Raw genomic sequence first — 17,796 nt, forward strand, 5'->3', positions numbered from 1 at the left:
TGCAGTCTGAATATATATGGCAGTGATGTAACACCCTACATCACTGAGAAGTATTTCAGTAGGAGAAGAAATCTCATTTGTGTCTATTTTGTGTTAAACACTGGAACCAAAAGCTCCTTACACTTAACACCCTGTTAAAGGGACCCCGTGTATACTCATTATGATTCTAATCCCTATGCCTTACTAGGAAAGTGTCATCATTCCACTAAAGATAATTTAGATTTACTGAGGCCATTTTGAGGAACTCTGTTTTCTATCATGACCCTTTGCTATATAATAATTCAGTATATATTTCTAAAGAACTATATAGTTGAGAGATCTGTCTTGCATCATCGATATATTTACTCATTTGCTTAATCTTAAAATGCAAGGAATAAGGCCAGGTGCAGTGGCTCATGCCAGTACTTTGGGAGGCCGAGGCAGGTGGATCACCTGAGGTCGGGAGTTCCAGACCAGCCTGAGCAATGTGGAGAAACCCCATCTCTACTAAAAATACAAAATTAGCCAGGCATGATGGCACATGCCTGTAATCCCAGCTACTCGAGAGGCTGAGGCAGGAGAATCACTTGAACCCAGGAGGCAAAGGTTGTGGTGAGCCGAGATTGCACCATTGCACTCTAGCCTGGGCAACAAGAGCGAAACTCTGTCTTAAAAAAAAAAAATGCAAGGAATATAGTTTCAGAATTGTGGACCCACATCCTTACAAAACACAAATATACAAAATATAGTCCGTATAGTTCACCCACTTCTTCTTTGTCAATAGAGAAGGAGTTGGCCAATTTTTTCTGTAAAGAACCAGAGTAAATATTTTAGGCTTTGTAGGTGACATGGTCTCTATCACGACTGCTTAACTCTGCCATTGTATAAGAAAAGCAGCCATAAATAATTCATTGTTCCAAAAAAACTTTATTTACAAAAACAGGCAGTGAGACAGATTTGGCCTGTAGGCCCTAGTTTGCCAACCCTCATTTTACTATGGAGTATGGTCAAAGCTCTCTGTTAACTGGGTTGTTTTCCCCTGTTACCTGTGGTCGTGTTATTATTTTGGAACATAGTTAGGTAAATTTGTTTCTCTTTGTATTCAGTTTTAGGAATTTTCCCTCTCTTTGTTGATTTAATTCCTTTGAGTATTTAAACACTAATACGCTCCAAAAGTGCAAAACTATTCAGAAAGGACATGCCTCTCCTTTCCATAGCCTTCCAGCCAAATTCCACATATAACCTCACAGCTAACCAATCTCATTAGTTTCTGGTTTATTAACCCTGTATTACTTTGTGGGGGAAAAAAAAAGAAGAAACAGATATGCATATGCTCATAATTTCTCACTTTTAAAAATACTCTTTGCACTTGGCTCTTTTCACTTAATATATCCTAGAATTTACTCCCTAACAGTTCAGAGGAGCTCTTCCCCATTTTGGAAGGATATATCATAACTTCTTCAACCAGTTTACTACATAAGGGCAATTCGGTTACTCTAACCTTTTATATAGAAACAATGCTATAATGAATAACCTTGTACAAGTGTAATATCTTTGGATATGAATCTTCAGGGTAAATTCCTATAGGTAGGATTGCCAGGTCAAAGCACATGCATATATAGTTTTGTTACATATTGCCAAATTTCCCTCCATAATGGCTGCAGCATTTCTGCATTGCCATCTGCAGTGTATAATGTTGCCTATTTCCCTCAGCTTTGCCAAGTGTTCTGTCAACCTTTTGAAATGCTGCCAGTGGTATGTTAAGAATGGTGTGTAGTTTTAATTTGCATTTATGTAATTAGAAGTGAAGTTGAACACCTTTTCAAACATTTAAGGGACAATGTTATATTTTATTTTGTGAATTGTCTATTTAGGTATTTTGCCTATTTTCTTCCTGTCTGGTTTTAGGGTTCTTCTCTTTGAATTTTAAGATTCATTCTATGTTATGGAAAATAACCCTTTATATGTGATAATACTGTATGTGGCAAATATTTCCTGGAAATTAGTCCTTTCTTTTGACTTTGCTTACAGTGTCAAACTTATCACTCTTCTCCTCTAGGCATCTGGATTTTTAGTCAAATTTAGAAAACCTTTTCCTATGTCCAGGTGATAGAATATTTAGCCCCATTCTATCCTAGTATGTTTACGGTTTAATTTTCTACATTTAGATCTCTAGTCATTTGGGATTTTTCTTGTGTATGGTGTGTGGTATATGGTCCAATGTTATGTTTTTCCAAATGGATATCTAGTTGCCTAACACCATTTATTAAAATGTCCACATTTACTCCAGGGATTTGAGATGCCACCTTCATCACATACCAAAGGTCCATAAGTACTTGGGTTGACTTCTTGACTTGCTCCCTGATTCCACTGGTCTATTTGTCTAGTCATGGGCCAGCACCACAATGTTTTCTTTCTTTATTTTCTCCTTGCAGCTTCAATTCAAAGGACACATTTTAATTCTAAAGGTTCTGTAGCATATTTTAGTGTCTGATAAGGATAGTACCCTGTTATGGCTTTTATTTTTCAGTGTATTCTTGGCTATTTTTCCACCTTTATTTTTCCATGTGAATTTCACAAAAGAATTTCACTTTTTTATTGGGATATGTTAACTTTATGAATTACTTTAGGGATAACTGACAACCTGATTTTAATCTATAAAAATAGTTTTTGAGGCCGGGCATTGTGGCTTACACCTGTAATCCCAGCACTTCGGGACACCCACGCAGGTGAATCACTTTAGACCAGGAGCTCAAGACCAGCCTGGGCAACATGGCAAAACCCTGTCTCTACTAAAAATACAAACAATTAGCTGGCATGGTGGCATGCACCTGTAGTCCCAGCTACTAGAAGGTTGAGGTGGGAGAATCACCTGAGCCCAGGAAGTCAAGGCTGCAGTGAGCTATGATCATGCCACTGCACTCCAGCCTGGATGACAGATGTGAGACCCTGTCTCAAAATATATGTACATTTTTTTAATCAAATAAATTTTAACACAGATTTGGTATTAAATGATACCATTAACTTTGTTGAATGTAGTAATGGTATTGTGGTTATGTAAGAATCCATTTTCACTTTTTAAAGAAATGTGGTATATTTAAGGGTGTCGTGATATTTAGAATTAACTTTGAAATAATTTGGCCCAAAAGGGAGAAGTGAATGATAATGCAAGCGGGCAATGTGTTAATAACTATTAAGTCTAGATAATTCGTGTTCCTCCTTGACCTATCAGCGCTATGAACACTTACCAAGATTCAACCTAAGCTACCCTCTTGCAGCAAACTGTATTTTGGTCACAATATCTGCTGTTCCTCCCCAACTGAGCCCATCTCTGAAGAAGGATTATCTTTCCCACCACAATGACTTCAGACTTAGCTGTGGGATTTGCTTTGGCCAATGAGGGTTAGCAGGAAGTTAGTGCACTTTCAAACAAGTTTTAAGAGTCACGATGTGGTCCCATCATTGCTTTTTTCCCTATACCTTGAGAACCCCATGATCCAGATAGAAACTGCTCCTTTTGCTTGGATCCCAGAACCAAGAGAGTTGAACCACACCTGAAGTAACCAGGAGGAAATGTAAGTGAGAAATGAACATTTGCTATTATAAGCCACTAAAGTATGGGGTTGTTTATCACAGTATTATCTGGCCTAAGCTTATTAAATTATCTCCCCTGTGAAGGCTTTAAAGATTATTTCAGGAAGAATTGGCCCATTTATTTCTAACAATGCCCTTGAAGAAAAGACATTAACATGAATATGTGAAGAAAGAGAGAAAAAGAGACTCGGGCCAGGCACCATGGCCCACACCCGTAATCCCAGCACTCTGGGAGGCCAGGGTGGGTGGATTGCTTAAGCCCAGGAGTTCAAGACTAGCCTGGGCAACGTGGCAAAACCCTGACTGAAAAAACAGAAATAAAATAAGGAAAGAAAAGGAAAGGGGAAAGGGGAAAAAGTGAAAAAAGGGGAAAGGAGAAAGAGGAAAGAAAGAGACAGAGACTGGTTTAGGAGGAAAATTAGTATGCTCTCAAGTTTTTATAACTTTGAGAATAAACTTGTGGTTGCAGGCAAGGAGAAATATGTGGATGAAGCACAGGTCAGACAGCGATAGATAATGGGTTTGTTATAATGTGTGATGGGGAAAATCGTTAAAGTTCACAAATTGTTAAAAGGTGTGAATATAAACACGGAAAAGAAGTATGTGACACTAACTCCTGTGGACCCTGCAGTCCAAAGAAAAGAAAAAGAAGGAAGAGAATAGCCCAAAAGAGAGACGTAAGAGGCTGGAGACTGCGGAACATTATGGTATCAAGCAAGACAAAGGAAACAATTTCAAGAAATGCAACTGGGATCCAGGTTTTCAATATCAAGATTCATTTGAACTAGGTCATTTGTTTGTTTGTTTGCTGTTTTATGGGGTGTTTTGTTTTGTTTTGTTTTGTTTGAGATGGAGTTTTGCTCTTGTTCCCCAGGCTGGAGTGCAATGGCATGATCTCAGCTCACTGCAACCTCCGCCTCCTGGGTTCAAGTGAATCTCCTGCCTCAGCCTCCAGAGTAGCTGGGATTATAGGTGCCCACCACCACACTTGGCTATGAACCAGGTCATTTTTAACATTTTCCTCTGAATCAGTTATATGTATTAACAGTGGGAGAGAAAACAGTATGACCAGAGAAAAATAAAAACAAAACTTAGTTGGACTAACTAGCTAAGGCCAAATCAAAACACACAAAACCATTTACAAAACTTATAAATCATTTTTTTAAAAAGGAAAAACACGGCCCACACAGAACCAGTCCAAAATGGATGAATCTACACTGATTTAGATGGAGCCAGGTCAGATGGGAGCTAGTTCAAACCAGAGGGAATCAGATCAAAACACATCAAAGAAGATGAAAATGGAATAAGGTAAATCTGATTAAATCATATCAGGGAAACAGCCATGCCATTTGGAGCAAAATCCCGAAGAAACTCCTCCCTGAAACTGGTTTGTGTCTCCAAAAATGTGATGCTTCTCTACATGTTTTATCTAGAAATATAGGAATATCTAGAACAGTACTATCCAGTATAGCAGCCACTGGCCATGTGTTTATTGAGCACTTGAAACATGGCTAATCTGAACTAAGATGTGCTCTAAGTGTAAAATATAACCAGGTTTTGAAGACAGTACAAAAAAATAAGTAAAATACCTAATTAATAAGTTTTTATGTTAATTTCATGTTAAAATGATATTGTAATATATTGGATTAAATAATACATATATTCTTAAAGTTGATTTCACCTGTAGTTATACTTGTAAAAATGTGGTTACTAGGAAATTTAAAATTACCTATGTGGCTCACATTACATTTCTACTAGATAGCACTGATCTAGAACAAGGAGTGGAAAATGACTGCCCACAAGCTAAATCCAGTCCTCTGTTTTTGTATCACCTACAAGCTAAGAATGGTATTTACATTTTTGAATGGCTAGAAAAAAGTAAAAAGAGTAGTAATATTTCATGATACATAAACATTATATTAAATTAAAATTTCAGTGTCTATAAAGAAAGTTTTTTTGGAACATATCCATGCTCATCCGTTCACATATTGTTTATGGCTGCAACCCAATGGCAAGTCAAGGGTTGTTACAGCGGCCTTATCACCTGCAAAAACAGTTACTGTTTGGCCCGTTACAGAAAAAGTTGGCCAACCCCTGATATAGAGTTATGTTGCAATTGATAACATTTATCAACCCAGATTTAAATAATTTTTTTTTTATTTTTTTATTTTTTTTAATTTTTTCAGACTGAGTTTCACTCTGTCACCAGACTGGAGTGCAATGACACAATCTCGACTCACTGCAACCTCTGACTCCCTGGTTCAAGCGATTCTCCTGCCTCAGCTTCACAAGTAGCTGAGATTACACGCCACCATGCTCAGCTAATTTTTGTATTTTTAGTAGAGATGGGATTTCACTATGTTGGCCAGGATGGTCTCGATCTCCTGACCTCGTTTAGGTTTGTAAACAAATGAAAAAGAAAAAAATATGGTTTATGAAACCCCCAAACCACAATAAACTTGACTCTTAATTTTAACTTATGTCACAGAGCTGCATCTTTCCCTACTCTCCCCCTTGCAAACCATGCCCCCAGCCTCACTTGCCTCCTTGCAGCTTCATATACTGGGCAGGTACATCCCTTCATTAAGGTCTTCGTGTCAATAATTCCCTTCACCTGAAATGCTCTTACCCTAGATACCTACAGTTCTAACCTCCTCACCACATTATGTCTTTAGACAAATATTACTTCTTCACTGATTTCAAATACCCAGTTTTAAAATTCAGCCAGCCACCCTATCACACCCAATACCCCTTTATCCTGCCTTATTTCATTATTTTTTACTATGTTGCACTTATCACCTTTTAACATACCGTATTATAATATCCCTGTATATTAGGCTTTTTGTTTGTTGTCTGTCTCCTTACACTAGAAAGTAAGCCCCATGGAGGCAGGGATTACGATTTTGTTTACTAACGTGTTGTGAGTATCTAGAACATTTTTTTGTGGTACATATTAGGTGATCAATAAATCTCTACTGAATTAATGAAGGAAAGGAAAGAACACAGCCTCACCCAATGAGAGAATATTCCTGTAATTCTCCAGCATCACTTCTTTGTATAGATTCCTCTGCTCTGGACTCAGTCTCTTCCATTCTGCTTCTGTGAAGATCACAGTCACATCCCTGAATGTAACTGGTACCTACAAACAACCAGTAAATTAATGTATAGCAAGCCACCATCAATCTTCCCTGTGTGTGGAGCACAGCTGGTGACCTGGAGAGCCTGGATATGCAAGTTGATGTAATTTGTCAGAATATATGGTTCTCCATATGAAGTTCTTCTGAGCACTACTGTCTGCCTGGCTTTCTGTTAAAACCTGTGAGGAGCGTAACCAAGCACAGAACACATTCTAGGCCCTTGACATATATGGTTTCACCGGAGAAATGATTTGTGAATTAATTTGTAAACCTCAGGCTGTGTTTAAGACAGTGACCTTGAGGATTCATAATGAAGGAATTCAGAGATGAAACAGCAGAGAATGGGCTGCAGAAGGAACAAAAGCGTCATGGACTTAGGGCTTGTGCTGGGCAGTAGGGAGTGGTAAAGATTTAGAGGAGAGAATGGAAGAAAACTTGGATTACAGAGAAAAATGGGAGTGAACAGATGGGGTCTGGAATGAGCATTTTTTAAGAGCTCAGGTTACTAAATGGGATCTGTAAAATCCCTGTCTTTGCTATGTGCTTTAACAACTTTTTTCAAGAAAGCCTAATGCTTCACTCATCTACCCAGATGTTGACTGCCTTTTCCCTTCCCAAGAAAGAGAATGTATGTCTATTCTCTGGGAAATGAGCCAGCACTTCAGGAAAAAACAAAAATGTAACCCCGACTCACCACTATTTGGGCTTTTGTCTCCTTTTTCTGGGACCAGTCAGTATCATTAGAAGGCAAGCCTAGGGAAAGAAAAAGAAGCTATGAGAAACCAGAACCTCCCCCCGCCCTGACCATGTCGCTCCCTGAGCAGCTCTTCTGAGCCTTACGATGAAGGAAATAGTCACTTTACTCAGAGGTGACCTCTGAAGCATTTTCAGGCCTTGGCTCCCTCTTCACCTCTCCGGCCCCTCAACAATTCTCACCTTTCGCTTTATGATTTTGGGTCAATTTCTTCATGGTCTCTACATTTTCCCCATTCTTTGAAAGCAAAATCTCTTCCCAGTATTGATCTCCCAGTGCTAAAGGATAAGGCACCATCATGGCCCCAGAGTCAGCCCAGTGTGTGCCTTGAAATTCTGCCAGAGGTCCAGGTAGATGTTATTTCATCTCAAGATGGAGTTCTGCTGCCTGTGGTGACTTCTTCCAACCTTAATTGTAAGAAGCCCATCTTGTTTCCATGCAGCCAGGACCTGTGGGATGAAGAAGCAATTTGCTATTGCTGGGGCTTTTACTGTGGGCCCTAGGCCTATGCCTCTTCAACAGGGATCCTGTCCTCTCACATCCTCCTCATTCAACAAACACGGAGTCTCCATCTACACGGGTTCCCTGGATTTTCTACCTTCATTCACTCTACCTTCACTTCTCGGCCCTCCTGCTTGTGTTCTGCCACTCTCCCTTAGCTCTCAAACTTTACTTCTTCTGCCTCTGCACCTCAGATACAAACTCTATGTTTTGGATCAGTCTCTGCTACTACCTGAAGCCTGAGTCAGAGAGAAGACAGAATATAACATAATGCCTGTGGAGAGCCTCTGTTTCCTGTAGACCAATCGGGGCATGCAGAACTCAGCTACTGATTCCCCTGCCCCAACCCAAGGTTCCATCTATATTCAGTTCCTTATGTCTTGGATGGGCACAGTGGCTCACACCTGTAATCTCAGTACTTTGGGAGGCCAAGGCAAGCTATCGCTTAAGCTCAGGGGCTCAAGACCAGTCTGGGCAACATAACGAAATGCCATCTCTACGAAAAATACAAAAATTAGCTGGGCATGGTGGTGTGTGCCTGTAGTCTCAGCTACTCAGCAGGCTGAGGTGGGAGGATCACCTGAGCTCGGGAAGTCGAGGCTGCAGTGAGCTGAGATCGTGCCATTGCACTCTAGCCTGGACGGCAGGAGTAAGACCCTGTCTCAAGAAAAAAAAAAAATCCCTATGTCCCTGTATTGTGAGGAGTTTAGGAGATCAAAACTCAGTCCTTCTTAGTTAAGGGAGAGCTCTCACAATTACTCTGAAGAGATAACCTCCTAGCTTCCATTGCTATGCATGTTTCTACCACATGACCTTACCACAGATGTGCATTTGTGTATCCTGATGGGCCCAAGTCAAAGTCCTACACTGATGTGGTCCCAAAGAAGGCAAGTGGTATTAGGAGCTATGCCACCTTCAGAAGCTCCTCAGACGCTGTCCAGGATTTCAGCCCAAATGACTACAGGCCTATTGTTGCCTAGTACCCTTCTGAGACTAGCTGGGGTCTTTGAGCAGCTCTTGTAATTCATCCCTCAACACCATAGGTACAGATGACCACTCCCTCTTCTGTCCAACCTGGACATCATACCATATTACAATTTCTCTATTTACATGACTGTCTTTACTAAACTGTGAAGCTTCTTGTAAGATGAAATGCTTCTCAGTCTTTTTGCTAACCTAATTCTAGTGATTAGGATAAAAGAGGCCTTTCTGGTAGATTTGATCATCGTTCCCAATTATTTGTTGCCCATAAAAGGATGGTACTTCCCTGTCCCAAACATCAGGCTTGACCTTGTAACTTGCCTTGGAAAAATGAATGTGAGTGAAAGCGACGATGCCATTTCTAAGCATTGCATAATTCCACCACTTCTCTTGTTCTGAGAACAGCATGTCCCCAAAGGGACTGTGATTCTACTGTAAAAAGTCATGGTACAAAGCTAAAGCCAACCTATAGTACCTGCAGTACAACGTAGCTGAAGCTGGCAAAGCCTTTCTCCTAGTAACACTAGTATCTGTAGCTAACATTTATAAAGCAAGATCTGTACTAAGTGCAGACTTTTTTTTCTTTTTTTTTTTTGAGACAGAGTCTCACTCTGTTGCCCAGGCTGGAGTGCAGTGGTGCGATCTTGGCTCACTGCAACCTCTGCCTCCCAGGTTCAAGTGATTCTTCTGCCTCAGCCTCCCAAGTACCTGGGATTACAGGCACCTGCCACCACATCCGGCTAATTGAATTTTTAGTAGAGATGGGGTATCACCATGTTGGCCAGGCTGGTCTCGAACTCCTGACCTTGTGATCTGCCTGCCTCGGCCTCCCAAAGCACTGGGATTACAGGAGTGAGCCACCATGCCTGGCTACTAAGTGCAGATTTCCAACATTTGGGACACTGCTGCAAATGCAACAGAAAAAATACCAGCATTCGTGTAGCCGCCATTTTAGTGGGGTAGGGGCAAGGAGATGGACAAAAAATATATATACCTCAGAAAAGACACAAGATGTCAGATGGTGATAAGTACTGAGGGCACCAGAAGGATCCAGTGGCAGAGACTGGAGGAGTTGCAATTTTAAATCGAGTACTTAAGGAAAGCCTTTTAAGGGTGATTACTTGATTTGAACAACGTGAGGGAGTGATTCATGTAGACAACTGTGTCAGCAGAACTATAAGGAAAGAAACCAGCCAATTGAAGGTCCTAGGGCAGGAGTGAGCCCTGCTATTTCAGAAATAACAAGTTCATTGTGGCAGGACGGTGTAAAGTGAAACACAGTGGTGGCAGTTAAGAGCAGTCAATGACAGCGGTACCAGGGCACAGGTCATGTGCAGCCTTGAGCATGCTGGTTTTGATGTGGAGGGAAATGAGAAGCCATTGGAGGATTTGGAGCAGAGGAATGACAAGCTTGGATTTACATTTTAAAAGATGTCTCTGGCTGGTAGACTAGGAACAGACAAAGGGGACAGGGAACAAGGAGAGAAGCAAGGAAATCCTGTAAAGGCTGTTGAAATAATTCAGGTGGGAGATAATGGTGGTTTGGACGAAAGTGGACACAGTGGAGGTGGTGAATAGCAATCACATCCTGAATTTCCTTATTGTGTGTGAGTTGTGAGATGAAAAAAAAAAAATCAAAGACAATTCTAATATTTTTGCCTGGAGCAGTTGGAAGCCTGATAAGACTTACCATCAGCCAGGCACAGTGGCTCATGCCTTTAATCCCAGCACTTTGGGAGGCCGAGGTGGATGGATCACCTGAGGTTGGGAGTTCGAGACCAGCCTGACCAATGTGGAGAAACCCCATCTCTACTAAAAATACAAAATTAGCTGGGCATGGTGGCGCATGCCTGTAATCCCAGCTACTCAGGAGGCTGAAGCAGAAGAATCCCCTGAACCTGGGAGACAGAGGTTGCGGTGAGCCGAGATCGCACCACTGCACTCCAGCCTGGGCAACAAGAGCAAAACTCTGTCTTAAAAAAAAAAAAGATTTACCATCAACAGGTGTGAGGAAAGCTATAACTGGAGCAAATTTTGGGGGAGAAGAACAAAGTTTGATGTTTGAGACTAGGTTTGAGATGCTAAATACAGATCCAAGTGGAGATTGCAAGTAGGCAATTAGTCATCCAACACTGGAGGGGAAGGAAGAGGTCTACGCTAGAGTCATATAGATGGATTTAAAGTCCTCAGAGTGGAGGAGATCACCAAGGCAGAGGAGGAAGATGGAGGAATCGTCAAGGACTAAGCTCTGGAGGACTCCACAGTTAGGAGGCCAGGGAAAAAAAGAACTGTCAAGGAAGACAGAGAAGTAGCCTGTGAGGGAGGGAAGAAAAGGAGAGGTACATAGAGTACTGGAGCCAAGTGACAAGGTGTGTCAAGGAGGAAGAAGAGATCGACCACAGGAATTGCTGCCAAGAAGACAGAGTAAAATAAAGACTGGAAATTCACTCTTGTGTTTAGCACAGTAGTGGCTGCTGGTGACCTTGACAAGAACAGTTTCTGGAGGGTGGGCTACAAAAGGATTTAAAACAGAATGGAAAAATAGAACTGGAGGCAACAAGTATAGACCATTCTTTTGGGGAGTTTTGCAATAAAGGAAAGCAGAGAAATGGGGTAATAGCCGAAGGGAGAGATCACACTAAAAAGTAGCTCAAAACCTTCAAGTGGTTCCCTGATGGCCACAGAGTGAGTCCAACTCACTAACTTGGTATCCTGGCCTTTCTTAATAATGGCCCAACCTACTTCTCAATCTGAACCCCCCTGTACCCGCCTGCCCCGGCTCCTTCATATGGCTCCTCCGTATGGCTTCTCCACAGCCAAGAAGCAGGGCTGCTCAAATGCTCACAAAGATTTATTTAGTCCTGCTAGTTGTTAGGCACTGTGTCAGTGACCCAAAATGAGCAAGAGGTCCCTGATCCTTAAAGAGCCACTTCATGGTCCAGTGAGAGAAAGTACTCATATATAAAATGCTTTAGGCCAGGCATGGTGGCTCACGCCTGTAATCCCAGCACTTTGGGAGGCTGAGGCGGGTGGATCATCTGAGGTCAGCAGTTCAAGACCAGCCTGACCAACATGGAGAAGCCCCGTCTCCTCTAAAAATACAAAATTAGCCGGGCATGGTGGCACATGCCTGTAATCCCAGCTACTTGGGAGGCTGAGAAAGGAGAATCACTTGAACCCAGGAGACGGAGGTTGTGGTGAGCTGAGATGGTGCCACTGTACTCCAGCCTGCGCAACAAGAGCAAAACTCCGTCTCCAAAAAAATAAAAAGTGCTTTGGTGCTAAAGAAGAGGCTGAGGACAACTTTCCCTCAGAAAATCAAGGCATGCTTTGCAATGGAGTAAATGTGTGACTAAATCAATAGGAGTTCAACTGCCAAGTAGAAAACCACAGAGGAATAAAACAGCACAGAATGGAATCTATTCCCACACAGCTACAAGGGCACTACAACAAAGGGAGTAAGTGGTAGGGACAAGACTAAAAAGGTGAGCTGAGAGATAATTCTGATATTAATCAGATATCAATATTAACAATCCCAGTCCATATTTAGTAAGCATATACTATGTGCCAGGCACTACCTTATAGGAATTATCTGCCAGGCCTTATAGGAATTACCACATTTCTTCCTCACAACTCCCTGAGATGGGCACTATTATTTTCTCCATTATACAGATGAGGAGTAGAAGGCTCAGAGAGTGAAATAATGTCTCCAAGGTTACACAGCTAATGTGCGGTGAAGACAGGCTTTGAATCTAGGCAATCCTCCTCCAGAGCCCACACCCAGGCTGGAGCGCAGTGGTGCGATCTCAGCTTACTATAACCTCCACTTTCCAGGCTCAAGCCATCCTCCCATCTCAGCCTCCTGAGTAGCTGGGACCACAGGTGTGCACCACCATGCCCGGCTAATTTTTCTATTTTTAGTAGAGACGGGGTTTTGTCATGTTGCCCAGGCTGAGTTCAAGTGATCCATCCCTTCAGCCTCCCAAAGTGCCGGGATTACAGGCGTGAGCCACCGCACGTGGCCTCACACTCTAATTATTGAGTTTGGACAGAGTTGGAGGTAGGTAATAAGAAATGGCCCTCTTGAGTAGGTGAGTGGCATGATCCTTATTTTTCCTTCAGAGGAGCAACTTAAAAGGCAGGGTGGAAGGTGAACTAGAATGTGGAGAAGAGATGAAAATTTTGGTAGCACAACAATGAGATGAGGGGAAAATAATAAAGGGGTATTCCAAGGTAGAATTGAGAGGACTCCATCACTAATTAGAAGGATGAGAATTTCAGGAAGAACAAGGTGGCAAGAAAGACTCAGAGCTCCCACTGGTGACCAGGGATGGAAGACACAGTCATTAACAGAAATTAGCAACAGGTAAAGAGAAAAGGGAGCGGGAGAATTGGCCTTGCTGAATTCCAGATACTTCTCCCTCTTATAGTTCTTACCCGAATTGTGAAGTGTGTACAGTTTGAACTAAGCAATAGCACTTTTTTAGAAGAAATGGGCAGTTTTTAAAACAATCTAGAATTAAGACATTAAGGAATTACCGTCAATTTTGTTGAATGTGGTAATATTATGGTTACATTTTTAACAAATAGTCCTTCTCTGCTGGAAATGCATATGATAGTATTTATAGGTAAAATTATGTGATGTCTGGGATTTCCTTCCAAATACTCCAGCAGCAAAAACAAGAAAATGAGGGGGTGGGGGACTCAGTGAAACAGGGATTATAGAATGTTGACAACTGAAGAAGCTCTATATCCTAATTCTACCCAACCCGGTCATATTACACAAGTAAATTTCTTAACCTCTTAACATGCCACTTCTTCTTCTATCAATTGAGAGTTTTGATTCCTAACTTACAAATTGTTGAGAGTTTAAAATATTGTGGAGACTATAAACCTAGTTGCCTGGCACAGAACAACAGCCCAATAAATGGTTATTACCATCATTTTTTATTTCACAGTAGCTGACAAATCCCTGGGAATCCAGCAGCCAGGATGAAATATGGCTGGGGAAAGGACGGTGGTAACCTGAATGAGAGTACCAGTCTGGGGTAATATTCCCTGTGGAGATCCTTGCCCTTAAAATCACCCTAGTATTGTTGAAAAACAAGCAAGGCCTTGAGCCTCAACTGGGACACTTCAGGGTACAAGATGTCAGACGGGCAAAGGAACTACAGCCATGGTTTTGAGCAGAAAAGACACTATAGGAATGTGAAAGGTAAGTGGTACCTACCTGAGAGGAGGTTCTCAGGAGCACAGAAATCTTTCCTTTCTCAAGAGATCGTCCTCTCCCAGCAGGCAGGGATTGGAGAAGGTGGACCTGAGGATGAAACAGGCAGTGTGAGCTTCAGGATTGTCTCCTAGCACCCAGATATGGAGGCTAGAAATCCCCAAGTTTCAAATGCGACGAGCCAAGATAGCCGAATAGGAACAGCTCCAGTCTACAGCTCCCAGCTTGAGCGATGCAGAAGACAGGTGATTTCTGCATTTCCAACTGAGGTACCAGGTTTATCTCACTGGGGAGTGTCAGAAAGTGGGTGCAGGACAGTGGGTGCAGCGCACCGAGCATTAGCCAAAGCAGGGCGAGGCATTGCCTCACCCAGGAAGTGCAAGGAGTCAGGGAATTCCCTTTCCTAGTCAAAGAAAGGGGTGACAGATGGCACCTGGAAAATCAGGTCACTCCCACCCTAATACTGCGCTTTTCCAACAGTCTTAGAAAATGGCACACCAGGAGATTATATCCCGCGCCTGGCTCAGAGGGTCCTGCGCCCACGGAGCCTTGCTCATTGCTAGCACAGCAGTCTGAGATCAAACTGCAAGGCAGCAGCGAGGCTGGGGGAGGGGCACCCACCATTGCTGAGGCTTGAGTAGGTAAACAAAGCCGCCGGGAAGCTCGAACTGGGTGGAGCCCACCACAGCTCAAGGAGGCCTGCCTGCCTGCCTCTGTAGACCCCACCTCTAGGGGCAGGGCATTGCCAAACAAAAGGCAGCAGAATCCTCTGCAGACTTAAATGTCCTTGTCTGACACCTTTGAAGAGAATAGTGGTTCTCCCAGCACGCAGCTGGAGATCTGAGAACGGACAGACTGCCTCCTCAAGTGGGTCCCTGACCTCTGAGTAGCCTAACTGGGAGGCACCCCCCAGTAGGGGCAGACTGACATCTCACACGGCCGGGTACTCCTCTGAGACAAAACTTCCAGAGGAACAATCAGGCAGCAACATTTGCTGTTCACCAATATCCGCTGTTCTGCAGCCTCCGCTGCTGATATCCAGGCAAACAGGTTGTGGAGTGGACCTCCAGCAAACTCCAACAGACCTGCAGCTGAGGGTCCTGACTGTTAGAAGGAAAACCAACAAACAGAAAGGACATCCACACCAAAACCCCATCTGTACGTCACCATCATCAAAGACCAAATGTAGATAAAACCACAAAGATGGGGAAAAAACAGAGCAGAAAAACTGGAAACTCTAAAAATCAGAGTGCCTCTCCTCCTCCAAAGGAACGCAGCTCCTCACCAGCAACGGAACAAAGCTGGATGGAGAATGACTTTGACGAGTTGAGAGAAGAAGGCTTCAGACAATCAAACTACTCTGAGCTAAAGGAGGAAGTTCGAACCCATGGCAAAGAAGTTAAAAACCTTGAAAAAAAATTAGACGAATGCCTAACTAGAATAACCAATGCAGAGAAGTCCTTAAAGGACCTGATGGAGCTGAAAACCAAGGCACGAGAACTACGTGACGAATGCACAAGCCTCAGTAGCCAATTGGATCAACTGGAAGAAAGGGTATCAGTGATAGAAGATCAAATGAATGAAATGAAGCGAAAAGAGAAGTTTAGAGAAAAAAGAATAAAAAGAAACGAACAAAGCCTCCAAGAAATATGGGACTATGTGAAAAGACCAAATCTACGTCTGATTGGTGTATCTGAAAGTGACAGGGAGAATGGAACCAAGTTGGAAAACACTCTGCAGGATATTATCCAGGCAAACTTCCCCAATCTAGCAAGGCAGGCCAACATTCAGATTAAGGAAATACAGAAAACGCCACAAAGATACTCCTCGAGAAGAGCAACTCCAAGACACATAATTGTCAGATTCACCAAAGTTGAAATGAAGGAAAAAATGTTAAGGGCAGCCAGAGAGAAAGGTTGGGTTACCCACAAAGGGAAGCCCATCAGACTAACAGCTGAACTCTCGGCAGAAACTCTACAAGCCAGAAGAGAGTGGGGGCCAATATTCAACATTCTTAAAGAAAAGAATTTTCAACCCAGAATTTCATATCCAGCCAAACTAAGCTTCATAAGTGAAGGAGAAATAAAATACTTTACAGACAAGCAAATGCTGAGAGATTTTGTCACCACCAGGCCTGCCCTAAAAGAGCTCCTGAAGGAAGCACTAAACATGGAAAGGAACAACCGGTACCAGCCACCTCAAAAACATGCCAAATTGTAAAGACCATTGAGGCTAGGAAGAAACTGCATCAACTAATGAGCAAAATAACCAGCTAACATCATAATGACAGGATCAAATTCACACATAACAATATTAACGTTAAATGTAAATGGGCTAAATGCTCCAATTAAAAGACACAGACTGGCAAACTGGATAAAGAGTCAAGACCCATCAGTGTGCTGTATTCAGGAAACCCATCTCACGTGCAGAGACATACATAGACTCAAAATAAAGGGATAGAGGAAGATCTACCAAGCAAATGGAAAACAAAAAAAGGCAGGTGTTGCAATCCTAGTCTCTGATAAAACAGACTTTAAACCAACAAAGATCAAAAGAGACAAAGAAGGCCATTACACAATGGTAAAGGGATCAATTCAACAAGAAGAGCTAACTATCCTAAATATATATGCGCCCAACACAGGAGCATCCAGATTCATAAAGCAAGTCCTTAGAGACCTAGAAAGAGACTTAGACTCCCACACAATAATAATGGGAGACTTTAACACCCCACTGTCAATATTAGACAGATCAACGAGACAAAGTTAACAAGGATATCCAGGAATTGAACTCAGCTCTGCACCAAGCGGACCTAATAGACATCTACAGAACTCTCCACCCCAAATCAACAGAATATACATTCTTCTCAGCACCACACCACACTTATTCCAAAATTGACCACATAGTTGGAAGTAAAGCACTCCTCAGCAAATGTAAAAGAACAGAAATTATAACAAACTGTGTCTCAGACCACAGTGCAATCAAACTAGAACTCAGGATTAAGAAACACACTCAAAACCACTCAACTACATGGAAACTGAACAACCTGCTCCTGAATGACTACTGGGTACATAACAAAATGAAGGCAGAAATAAAGATGTTCTTTGAAACCAATGAGAACAAAGACACAACATAACAGAATCTCTGGGACACATTCAAAGCAGTGTGTAGAGGGAAATTTATAGCACTAAATGCCCACAAGAGAAAGCAGGAGAGATCTAAAATTGACACCCTAACATCACAATTAAAAGAACTAGAGAAGCAAGAGCAAACACATTCAAAAGCTAGCAGAAGGCAAGAAATAACTAAGATCAGAGCAGAACTGAAGGAAATAGATACACAAAAAACCCTTCAAAAAATCAGTGAATCCAGGAGCTGGTTTTTTGAAAATATCAACAAAATTGATAGACCACTAGCAAGACTAATAAAGAAGAAAAGAGAGAAGAATCAAATAGATGCAATAAAAAATGATAAAGGGGATATCACCACCAATCCCACAGAAATACAAACTACCATCAGAGAATACTATAAACACCTCTATGCAAATAAACTAGAAAATCTAGAAGAAATGCATAAATTCCTGGACACATACACCCTCCCAAGACTAAACCAGGAAGAAGTTGAAT

The 17,796-nt window shown here is 42.1% G+C and overlaps 1 protein-coding gene across 7 annotated transcripts in view; it reads right to left on the minus strand.

The window, feature by feature from the left end:
• The window catches only part of ZNF343 (zinc finger protein 343), a 42,551-nt gene that overhangs the window by 18,333 nt on the left and 6,422 nt on the right, over window positions 1-17,796 (minus strand). For 5 of the 7 annotated variants that reach the window (XR_004033101.1, XR_004033098.1, XR_004033100.1 and 2 more), the window contains exons 2-5: window positions 14,177-14,263; window positions 7,647-7,913; window positions 7,405-7,463; window positions 6,586-6,712 (exon numbers count right to left, since the gene is read on the minus strand). Coding sequence is in view for 3 of the 7 variants with exons in the window: in XM_003273426.2 (XP_003273474.1) it covers window positions 6,586-6,712; window positions 7,405-7,463; window positions 7,647-7,764 (304 nt within the window). In the remaining 4 variants the exon portion in view is untranslated. Of the gene's footprint in view, window positions 1-5,730; window positions 5,963-6,585; window positions 6,713-7,404; window positions 7,464-7,646; window positions 7,914-14,176; window positions 14,264-17,796 lie in introns of those variants that run through there. The other 2 variants (XM_012511844.1, XM_030826733.1) reach the window with 2 other exon arrangements.

Source organism: Nomascus leucogenys, chromosome 13 (assembly GCF_006542625.1).
Source record: "Nomascus leucogenys isolate Asia chromosome 13, Asia_NLE_v1, whole genome shotgun sequence".
Classification (NCBI taxonomy): domain Eukaryota; kingdom Metazoa; phylum Chordata; class Mammalia; order Primates; family Hylobatidae; genus Nomascus; species Nomascus leucogenys.